Genomic DNA, 12,157 nt, shown 5'->3' with positions numbered 1-12,157 from the left:
ATTTACCTACATATAAGTCTTCTGGACCTGGCTTTTCCATTTGGCAGTTCACAGTTGAAGTCTCAGCACATAGAGATAGTGCTGGGTGCTGTGTGCTGTCTGGAATCACAGTACTCATTCTCCTTGATTCTGGGAGTGTTGTCTGTTGACAGTGCTCAACTAAGTAAATGCCTCCCTTTGAATTGCCTTTGACCAAAGGGAGTTGGTTCCACCAAGACTATACTACAGTGACTGGTCAATGAGGGAGCTGTTGATATAAAGGCCCAGCCCGGCGGATTAAAGGAAGACATCTCCTAAGACTCATCCCAAACCCCAAGCTCCCTATGGGATAGGCTAAGACCTCTGCTGTAATGACATTGCAGTTCAACTTCTCCCTTGGCTCAGTTTTGCTTCCCAATCCTTTGCTGTCTTGCAAAGCTTGTTCCAGAAAGCACTTCACAGTAAAACTCCAGCACACAATTTCTGCCTCATCCCTCTGCTGGGCATCCAACCTAGAACAGTGATCTACCTTGGTCTTTTTAATGACTGCATAGTATCCCGCTGAAAGGAGGTAGATATATCTGTATCTGTCTATATATATATATATATATATATACACACTGTCTCTCTCTCTATATATATATATACACACTGACTGTGTTTCAGACTCTTCTATCAATGAATTCAAGATATTATAAAAAGTTGTGAAGAGTAATTGTTCAGAAAAGCACAAGTTGATACTACCATGCTCAACCAAAGTGAACTATAGTGCAGCAAAAAGGGAGCCAATCAACCTTCCTTTGTAATAGTCTTTCCTTTCCATATGATGGTTGATGTCCACTTTGTAATCAGATGCTTACTTCCCTTTAGGCTCAAAATAGAAAAGAAGTGTTACTGAACTGATGATATTTGCCCAGAAGTCCAACAGAAACTCATTAACCCCTGTGTTTTATTCATAGAATCTAAAGGATGGTGGACAAACTCTAAGCATTAATCCTATTCTCTTTGTCTCAATTATCCTTGAGAAATTTCATATCATCAGCAATGTCACCTTCAAAAGTGAATTCATGCCCTATTGACAGTGATTTATACAGTGACGATTTCTCATTCTAGTACCATTTTGACAAGTTTGCCATTCTCTGTAATAAACACTGTCATTTCTGACAGGGCTGGTAGAAGAGTTTCATTAAAATGTGCAGAAGGAAAAAACTATGTACCTTGGGAGAGGATGAGGAAGGGGAACAAAAGTAAATATACAGATCAGGTACATTCCGTACACACCAACCCCCAACCTCAGGTACTCTTGCATAAGATGCTTAAACTCATAAAACTGTCAAAACTAGAATTTCAAATAAACATTTAAGCCTTTGGTGGTATCTAGAAATAAATGACTCATCCTACTATAGAGCTCTTCCTTTTGTATACTTACATATGTTTTAGCATTGTTGACTTTCATTTTGACTAATGGTCTATTACTCTTAGCCTAGTAATACATTTTAGGAACAAGTCAGGTCTATAAGATGCTGTGGGATTTGGAACTACTATCAAAACCCTCTTTTCTTTTTTTTCTTTTTTTTTTTTTGAGACAGAGTCTTGCTCTGTTGCCCAGGCTGGAGTGCAGAGGTGTAATATTGGCTCATTGCAACCTCCGTCTCCCAGGCTCAAGTGATTCTTCTGTTGCAGCCTCCAAGTAGCTGGTACTACAGGGGCATGTCACCACACCCAGCTAATTTTTGTATTTTTTTAGTAGAGACGGGGTTTTGCCACGTTGGCCAGGCTGGTCTCGAACTCTTGACCTCAAGTGATTCACCCGCCTCAGCCTCAAAAAAAACCCTCTTTTCTAAAATGTTTTCCACTCTTATTTCTGCCTGGAAATGATAACCATACTTATTTCATTTTACGAACTTGTCCAAAGGCATGGGTGACAGGTGACCAAATCTTCTAAGAATGTGATAACAGTGTAGCTGTAGTTGAGCCTAATACAAGAGTTAAGGCCCCTCCAAAAATAATTATATGCTGAAAAACGTTTGACTTTGTATATGCATTGGGAAGGTCACTTTTTCTCATTTCCCTTAACCTCAGAGTCAAAGAAATGAGGCAAAAGATAAAATATAAAAATAAAGAGTACAAATAATTTCAATTAATTTTTTGTATTTTTTCACTTAGCACAGTGGGCACAAATATCTTTCTCCTTCTATGCACAGACACAGAATATGGTATCATCATACTCTGGAAGTTGGACGAGACCTTAGAATTTCTCAAGTTTTTCCACGCACACTTTTCCATACAAAGAACCTGAGTCTTAGGTTAAGGGCATGGTGTAGCTAGTTAGTAACAGTGCCTTGTGATCACAAGTTAGTAGCACCCAGGACCGGGTCCCAGGTCTTATGACTCATGGTACAGTGCTCATTCCAAGAGAGTACCATTTTTCAATTGTTTCTATTCTCCTATTACTCTCCTACCAACTCTCAACAGTTCTAACTATTCTAACTGCAGCTTTTCAACAGCTGTAAGAAGTAATGGTTTCCATTTCTAGTACTCAATTAACAGCTCTGTGTTTTGTGAAGGACTATATGTTTTGCACCGCTGTCTGCAGCTGGAATTACCCTGGGGATATACACAAGGTTTCTGAGTGGAAATCAATTGCAATTGAGCATGTGGTTATTTCTTTACTTTCCACAGGCAATTTATAAATCTTCAAAGCTTGTCTACTACTCTGAGTGATCTGTTTTCCAATAAGTTTCTTGCCTGATGATAATAAACTGCAAATGCTGTAAAGCCGTGGGGTTGACATTATGCCTGTACCTAGAGGAAGTTGTGCCTCGCTTGCCTCTCTCCATCGCAAGATAGTGGCTCAACATAGACCACAGATCAGGAAGGCACCCATAACCTTAAATTCTCTGTTCACAGAGATCTTTGAACTCCATCCCAAACTGTTTCAGGCTCTGAGCCTGGCACCATGTATGGGCTGCTTATGATCCCTGTTACCTTTCAGGAGTCAAACTCCCAACCACCAGTGCTTGTTTCCAGCCTGGGAACCCATGACTTCAGCCTCCTGTTGGGCTACATGTTTCAGTTCTGTACAGGTCTACAAAGACACTTATCCAGTTTTGAAATATATATTGCTCTTGTTTTAGCTACTATTGCTACATAAAGTCATAGCATGTCCTGATCAGAAATCTCCAAAATATGCAGTCAGAGCAATTTAGGCAGGGTTGTCAGTCATATTTCTATTGCACTCATTTTGGGGGGGAGATGGGTAGTGATGATCAGTGGTGATAGACAATTTTAGTACCTGCTTTTCTAAAGATAGCTCTAAAATTTCTCCAAAAGGACTTTTAGAATGAGCATCAATATTTCAAAATTTTAATGACCTTCCTCATGTACCCTTTGCCATTTCGTATGCAAACAAGAGAAAAATGCCAAGATTCGCTAGCTTTTCAAGATTCCAGCACATAGCCAGAGCCATAAAAAATACGAAGGTTCTGGAATTGGTGGTATAACTGATAAAGATCTCAAACAGAGATGAGAAGAAAATTAAGGTAGGCGGGATGCACCAAATGACAAACTTTCGGTCATCGATGGGCCACATCTATGACAGTGGTCTCATAAGATTATAACACTGTATTTTTCCTGTGCCTTTTCTATGTTTAGATGTGTGAAATACACAAATACTTATTAATTATTGTGTTACAATATTCAGTACAGTAATAAGCTGTCCTGTGTTTGCAGCCTCGGAGCAATAGGCTCTACCACATAGCCTAGCTGTGTAGGTTTGTGTACACTCTGTGAGGTTTGCACAATGATTAAATCATCTAACGACCCATTTCTCAGAAGGCATTCCCATTGTTAAGTGAAGCATGACCATATTGAGAGATGGCCCCAAGGGTCTTGTCCCCAGATGTATACACTCTATGTGATCCCTTCCCTTTGGAGTGTGAGCCGGAGTGTAAACAGGATGGGATTTCACTCCTGTGATTAGGTTACTCTATCTGGCAAAGATGAGGAGAATTTTCAGATGTAATTAAGGTCCTTGATCAGTTGAATTTCAGTGACTCACAAGAGAGATCATCCTCAGTGCGCCTGCACTAATCAGGAACGTCTTTAAAACAAAGGGGCCCTTCCTGAAGGTGGCGATTTGAAGCGTGAGAGAGGTTTTCCTGCTGGCTTTGAAGGAGGACCTGAGGGCAGCCCCTAAGAGCTGAAAGTGACCCCTGGTCAATAACCAGCAGGAAACAGGGACCTCAGTCCTACAACTTCAAAAACTGAATTCTGCCAACAACGTGAATGACCCTAAAAGATGGCATCTTCAAAGCAGAGGTGCCAGTTGAGCAGCTGGCAGAGCCACTGGCCTCATCCTCAACTCCGGGCCCCCTTCTAGCGGCACCACCCTATCCTCCAGAGACTTTACAGTTATGGGTGCCTTCCTGATCTGTGGTCTAGGTTGAGCCACTCTCTTGGGATTGAGAGAGGCAAGCAAGGCACAACTTCCATTATATACAAGTATAGTGTCAACCCCAGGGCCATGCTGCCTCAGGCAAACGTGAGCCTTAGATGAGAATACAGCTGGCTGCCATCCTGATTTCAGCCTCGTGAGACACCGAGCAGCTGTCCCTACCTGAACTCTTGGCCCACAGAAACTGTAAAATAACGAATGCATGTTGTTTTCAGCCTCTAACTTTGTGGTAATTCCTTACACAGCAACAGAAACTAATACAAGAGGGTATACTGAACTTCATTCTGATATTGCATGAGGAACGTGCAAATGTCATACATTCTCAGAGAAACCACGTGTTTACTCACCCTAGAGGAAAAGTGGCAAGTTTTTCCATCCATGGACTGACAGCTCGCCCATTGAATTTACTATCCAGCATCTTCTTAGGTGTCCTACTATAATCTGATCTTTGCATATGTGCAGTTTTGGTTCCAGTGGACTGTGCGCCAAGGTTTCTAGGTTTTGTTACTTCGTTCAAATATTACCAGTAGATGGTGTTGACATTACTACTTAAAAAGCGGGATATGATTTCTCATGGCACAGGGATCATGTGCCATGAAAAATATGACTGGCACAATGATCATGATGGCCTACAGGAAATTACCTCTCTAGGCTCTTCTGGATCAATTACTACTCAGAGTCAGATGAGAACCACTAGAATTTATAAATTGTCATGAGGATAACAAGATGCAGTATTGATCATGTGCATGGTGGCTCAGATACAGAGAAACTTTAAGAGCAACCCCAAACATAGCACAGGCCGCAGATTAAGACAATGACGTCAGATCAAGTCAAAAGGGACCTGCCATAGAAAATCACATCTCGCTTCTTTTTTTTTTTTTTTTTTTTGAGACAGACTCTCGTTCTGTTGCCCAGGCTGGAGTGCAGGGGTGCAATCTCTGCTCACTGCAACTTCCACCTCCTGGGTTCAAGCAATTCTCCTGCCTCAGCCTCCCATGCAGCTGGGACTACAAGGCGCCCACCACCACGCCCAGCTAACTTTTGTATTTTTAGTAGAGACAGGTTTTTACCATGTTGGCCAGGCTGGTCTCGAACTCCTGACCTCAAGTGATCCATTCAACTGGGCCTCCCAAAGTAGGATTACAGGCGTGAGCCACCGGGCCTGGCCACATTCCACTTTTTAAGCAGTAAAGTCAGCACTATCTACTGGTTACATGTGACGCAGGTAACAAAACCCAGAGGCCTTGGAGCACAGCCCACTGGAACCAAAGCTGCATGTGTGCAAAGGTCAGATTACAGCAAGACACCGAAGAAGGTGCTGGATAGTAAATTCAATGGGTGAGCTGTCAGTCCATGGCCAGGAAATCTTGGGAGGGTCCAACAAAGCCCAAAGTCAAATGAGGTGCAGACACTGAATGAGAAACAACAGTAAATGGTCTGACCAACGAGGGCTAGAGCAGTTACAGGGAGCTGCACCTTTAAGTGTGCACAAAGAGCACCTGTAACTGCTACCACAGGGCAGATGATTTCTGTATTTACTGTGGCAGGAACTTATATTTAAAAGTTTAATGAAAGAGTAAATCCTCCATCTATTATAACCCTCGAAGCACCAAATTCATTATAAACCAGAGTGGGTTGGATGCTGTTAGAACTGGAAACATCCAGGACACATAACTATTTTATGTTATAAACCACGAGAAGAGCTGTATAATTTTAGTGACCATATCGTTTACTTTTTCATGACTTATTCCAATTAAAACAATTTTTTAGAACCCCCTTTTCAGCTTTTGGCTTAGAAAGCATGCCACTTCTGACTAAGTGCCACCAGCGGCAAGATCCTTTTGATAGCCACTAAAAGTTCAAACGTTTTTCCAAGGACAGAGGATGCCTGCAGGTGCTTGTCCTCACCCTTGTGAAGAGACACTGTCCTGTTCAGAAAACAAAACAGGTGCCTCTACTTGAATTTAGTTAATTTTGTCATCTGCATATGTGGTACTCAAGGCATATCCGTCCCCTTCAATAAGCAATAGAGAAAATCTGCTCTCCAGGCTCTTACCAGAGAGGTCAACATTTATTTGGCCACTGCTACTTCTTCCCAGAGCCTTCCTGAGCAAACTGATATTTGACAGAGATGGAATTAGAGGAATGCAATCTATCCATTCTTTTCAGGCAGCCTAAGCTCTATAACGTTAGATATCTGGCCCTTAACACTGTGGTTATGGTCCACTGAGGTGGGGCAAAAGGCTTTAAGACCTTCCTGGTTTTAGGAGTAACAGTGAAGTGGACCAATTCATGGCCCATCGCAAGATCCTCATGGCCATGGACTGCACCTTAGAATACCTGAAGTGCATGATGTGAAAACTGTTACCTGTGGCTTCCCCTGTCTTTTCCTTACCTTCTACCTTCAAGATGAAATGCCTTTGCTAAATTATCTTACACATATTGATGTTATACCTTCAGTTTTCATGAAGACAGAATATAAGAAATAGTAACATGAAGAATATCCTGACAAATTTGCACTCAGGAAGACACTATGCTGTCCATCATATTTTCTCTTTGCATAAGAACAAATACAGGAAATGTATTTAAAAATGTTAAACCAGAAAAATAGATTTATTTAAATTAAAATTTTGTTTTCAAAGAGAAATAAATAATGTACTGGCAGCCAAGAAGCTCAGAGTTGAGGTCAATACTCAATTACAAAAACTCTATTAGCCGTGGATATATAAAATATATATCCTCCCTACCAGCACGTTGTTTTCTACTTATATTTTAATATCCTGCTAATGAAATACCTTTTATCAAGATATCTCAAATCTTTTTTGGGAGTAGATGAGTTGTGCATTACAAGAATTCAAGTGGAATGATAAACACGAAGCTTTAAGAATATATTATACTTTAAAAGACTGTATAATATAGTGGCTAAAAGCCATACTACTTGGTTTTTAAATTGCAACCCAGACATTCCTGACTTTGGTCAAGGTTCTAGTCTCTCTCTGATTAGCTTTCTTATCTGTAAAGTGCAGCAAACGACAGTTCCTCCATACAGGGTTATTTTGAGGAATAAATGTATTGGAGGAATAAATGAAGCACTTAGAATAGTAAGCACTAAACATGGTTTGCTCATGGGCTAATGTTAAACTTTATTAGTATATGGTACGATCAAAACGTCCTATCCTATTAGGCTTCGGGACTTTGTCTATTCCAATGCAACATACAATGCTTACCTACGGTGGCAGATGCAGATGACAGCAGAGATTTGCCCCAGGATCCCCAGCCTGCCCATCCTCCTCCACTTGGAGGGGAATCCACAGCCTGGAGAAAAACAGATCAGCCGCAGGTCAGCAATTCAGTATATCCCTGAATGGAAAAACACCTATTGGTTTGAAACAAAGAGGAGGTTTGGAAAAGAATCACCAACAACCGTATCTCATTGGCGTATAGTTTATAAGGGTCATAAAAGAATATCCCGACCCACACTGCAATGTGTACTTTGGAACCAAATTGATTAGTGCTGATCTTGGCTTCTGAAGGCTTGGTTTGAAGTGAGAAGGGAGTTTGATGTTAACTGAGCCTCGATTCTCTCATATTATCTAGAAGACAAGGAAAAGGCTATATGGGAAAAAGATACACATGAGGGCACAAGAGTGATCTGAAAAAGTTCAAAATGACCTGGACCCTGTTAATTCTTACAGGGCTTTAAAAAATGTGCTCTTCAAGGTAGAGTTAACTTTTAAACCTCTGGTGCAGCAAGCAGGTGCTTTGGTGTGGACGACGGGCAAAGTGTCTAAAAAGCATCAACATGCCTGGAGACGGATGGGCAGCAGTGACAGGAAGGCTTGCAAGGTAGAAACCTTTGATTCAAGGTGCCCCGCTTCACTCACAGTGACTCCTATAACACAGGGATAAGACTGTCCCTGACCTCAGTGGATTCCAATTCGTTTGCCTAGGTTTTTGGAATTGGAACTGAGAGACTGCGGTTCAGTGTGAACTGTGTGCATGAACAGAAGTTGAAAACTCAGGTTATGTGGGTGACCATGTTATACCCACCACACAGACTAAGAATTAAGAGAAGGCAGAGTGAGCAGAATGGAGATTGGCTTAGAGCTGCTGTTTGGATTCCTGACAGCTTCTTAGTCCCTGGTTTCTGTCCCTCCGAAGGCCCTGCTGCTTTCTGATCTTTGGGTTCTATGAGATTCTCTCATATTCTTATTCATTCTTTTTTTGTTTTTTTAATGTTTGTTCACTGATATACTTCCAGAGCCTAGAAGAGTGCTTGGAATATAATGAGTGCTTAATAAATATTTGTTAAATAAATGGCTGAAATGCATCCACTTTCTCAGTGAGGTGTGCATATTTCTGTTACTTGCAACCAATGAGTCCTGACTCAGGTAGTGGAACCACAGCTTTCTCTTTCTATTTGGGAACACACTCTAGAAAACAAGGCAAGAATAAATATTCTATGAGTTATCTATATGGAGAATCATAGCTCTTTTGTACTCAAAAGGAAAGAAGGAAGGAAAGAAGGAAGGAAGGAAAGGAGGGAGAGAGGGAGGGAGGGAGGGAAGGAGGGAGGGAGGGAGGGAGGAAGGGCAGAAAGAAAGTAAGGAGGCAGTGGAAAATTCCTACAGCGTTTGTAGATTCCATAACTTTTGACTCACAGCTGGTCCATTAGTCATCCCTAACTCCCGACTCCTTTGCTGGTTTTTTTTGTTTTGTTTCGTTTTGGTTTTTTGAGACGGAGTCTTGCTCTGTCACCAGGCTGGAGTGCAGTGGCGCGATCTCAGCTCACTGCAATTTCCACCTCCTGGGTTCAAGTGATTTCCCGATTCCCCTACATCAGCCTCCCCAGTAGCTGGGACTACAGTCGCGCACCACCACGCCTGGCTGATTTTTTGTATTTTTAGTAGAGACAAGGTTTCACCATGTTGGCCAGGATGGTCTCGATCTCTTGACCTCATGATCTGCCCACCTTGGCCTCCCAAAGTGCTGGGATTATAGGCATGAGCCACCATGCCCAGCCTCCCTTTCTGTTTTCTACCTTTGCAGATAAGGATGGCCATATGAAACCGTTTTCAACTAATGAGATATATAAATGGTATAGTTTTTGCTTTCATGATACATTATAGTTACAGCAAGTGCCCACTCTTTCCCCTTCTCTTTTTTCCTGCCCTGAATGTGGACGTGAAGCTTGAAATTGAAGCAGTCATTTTTTCTGTCACAAGGGAAAGGCCAAGGAGTCACAGTCACTGGTCCTGGCTCCGCTGAGCTACTAAACCAACATAAGTAGCTGTCTATCTCCATTCTTTCTATTAAGTGAGAGCAAAAAAAAAATCACTATTTTGTGAACTACTATATGTTGGATTTTAGTTACTTCAACTCAGAAGCATTCCTAACTGATTCAAACATCACCCATCAGTGTAGAGTACTGGTTGAGACTAAGTTATGGAAGTTAAATTGCTTGGGTTTGACTCCAGGCTCTGCTGTTTTGGACAACAAATTACTCAAGTTATTTTAAGCCTTCATTTCCTCATTATAAAATGCAAAGAACAGTAGCATAAGTGCCATAAGTATAAGAACCAATAACTTCATTGGTGGTTGTGAAGATTAAAAGAAATAATTCATATAATGTTGTGAGCTTAGTGCCTGGCATATAAGAAGTACTCTTCTTAGTGCCTGGCATATAGAAATAATGATAAGAAGAAACTACACTTTTAAGACTAAGAAGCAAAAAGCTTTGAAAGCTAGCTGTCATTTTTTTCTCTCTGTCTGGAAACAATGAGAAGCTTGTTAACATGAATGGAAATATTCATGACTCATCACTGCCTCCTTTCATTTTTGGTGTCTACATTGATTTACTTCACTTCAGCAATGGAATCCAGTAGCAATTTTACACCATTATGAAGACAGATGGAAGTCAGTGATTAATATCACTCTTTCACAGGACAAATCACTACCTATGATTAGGAAGAGTTAATACAATTAGAGGTGACAGCTTCTGACTCAAATTTATAATATTTATTATGCTCTGACAGCTGGTAATTGACTAGCAAATGGAAATAAATGTTAAATGAGTCTAGAACTTTTTGCTGTATAATAAGTGACTACTTCAATTGCTTTATTAATAAAGTCCTTTGACATTGAGCTGTGACTTCTTGATCAGCTATAAGAATATTTGTTATCAAATGGCAAATACTTGAATGACTAAATACACATATTTAATATAAAAACATATGGACTAAATGTTAAGCATGAATTATAAATATATCTCATCATGAATATGGTCTCCACTTCAAATGGACTTAATGTCACACAATTAGGAGACGCTACAACAGGCAGCATGGAGCTGCTCAGATTGCTTATTACCAATAGAGGGATTTTAAAACTTTTTTCTCACCCTCCCCCCATAACTTCCACCTCCTTCAATAGGCAACTTCACATCCTACTACACAGAGGAAAGAAAATCATCAGATGAGAACTCTCTCAACTTCCTGCCTGCTCCCCATAACTCTTATAACAGCAAGTTAGATTTGGCTTGATCAAGAGGGATATTCGAAACTCAACTGGAGATCATTTAAACATCTAAACCTTTGTGTGGTCCTAAGAAAGAATGTAGGATTCTATCAAGTTCACAGTTCTTTTTTCTTTTTAGGAGACAGAGTCTCGCTCTGTTGCCCAAGCTGGAGTGTGTAGTATGATAACAGCTCACTGCATCCTCCAGCTCCTGGGCTCAAGTGATCTTCCTGTCTCAGCCTCCAAGTAACTGAGATTACAGGTGTGCACCACCACACTTAACTAATTTTTAAAAATCATTTTTTGTAGAGACAGGATCTCACTACGTTGCCCAGGCTGGTCTTGAACTCATGGCCTCAAGTGATCCTTCTCTCTTGGCCTCCCGAAGTGCTAGGATTACAGGTGACTGCACCTGGCCCAAGTTCAATGTTCTTTAAATAGGAAAGACATTTTCATACCTAGTATCCCATTTAAATGTCTTTATCATTAAATAGAAAAGGATTTATTTTAGGCTATCGAGTTTAAAGGTATTAGATAGAAAAAAATTAAATCCCAGAACTCCATCAAATTCAAAGGCCTTTAACATTTAGATGGAAAACATTATGTACCTATCTTAGAGATGAAGGAGCAGCGTGGTTGTTCTATTTCCTTGAGCAGATCGAGAATCAGGTGCTGTGTATAACTTGCATCCAGGGATGTGGGCAATGAAACGTATGGGTTTATAACTCATAGGGTGATCTACGCTTTTTAATTTTTGTAACTCATGACATAGCTACTCTAAAAAGGGGGTCAGTATGACAGCTGGGAGGATGAAAATTGCTCTGCAGCCTGAGACTCTGTCAAAATATCTGATTGAAAATGGCCTCAGTTATTTCCAGCCAATTTTCTTCCTTGGTAAGTATGCATCATTCAACTTTGGGAAGATTTAAAAATTAAATATAGAAAAGTTGAAAGCATTGAAGATATGCTATTCATATTTTTGTGCATATTTGGTCTTTTCTGTACTACTAATATTGAAGGAATCTGACCTATTAAAGTGACAGTTTTTGAAAATCAATCAAAAATGAATAATTGAATTATTAGACTTCTGATTTTAAGCTGTAATCATGCCAAGTTTCTGCACATTATTAAGAGGTCTTTAAGTAACTCTAGAAATGTATTTTAGTAGCTTTATAACAATTATTAAGTACTTAGCAAGGTTTTGTATAA

The 12,157-nt window shown here is 40.4% G+C and overlaps 1 protein-coding gene across 7 annotated transcripts in view; it reads right to left on the bottom strand.

Moving 5' to 3' along the window:
• FAM114A1 (family with sequence similarity 114 member A1) overlaps positions 1-12,157 on the bottom strand; it is a 79,147-nt gene that overhangs the window by 47,678 nt on the left and 19,312 nt on the right. For 6 of the 7 annotated variants that reach the window (XM_025385862.1, XM_025385861.1, XM_025385856.1 and 3 more), the window contains one exon: positions 7,663-7,750. Coding sequence is in view for 4 of the 7 variants with exons in the window: in XM_025385856.1 (XP_025241641.1) it covers positions 7,663-7,750 (88 nt within the window). In the remaining 3 variants the exon portion in view is untranslated. The remainder of the gene's footprint in view (positions 1-7,662; positions 7,751-12,157) is intronic. The other variant, XM_025385860.1, reaches the window with a different exon arrangement.

This window comes from Theropithecus gelada, chromosome 5 (assembly GCF_003255815.1).
Source record: "Theropithecus gelada isolate Dixy chromosome 5, Tgel_1.0, whole genome shotgun sequence".
In the NCBI taxonomy this organism is placed as follows: domain Eukaryota; kingdom Metazoa; phylum Chordata; class Mammalia; order Primates; family Cercopithecidae; genus Theropithecus; species Theropithecus gelada.
The sequence above is the reverse complement of the archived record's forward strand: the minus strand, read 5'-3'. Positions and strand labels throughout refer to the sequence as shown.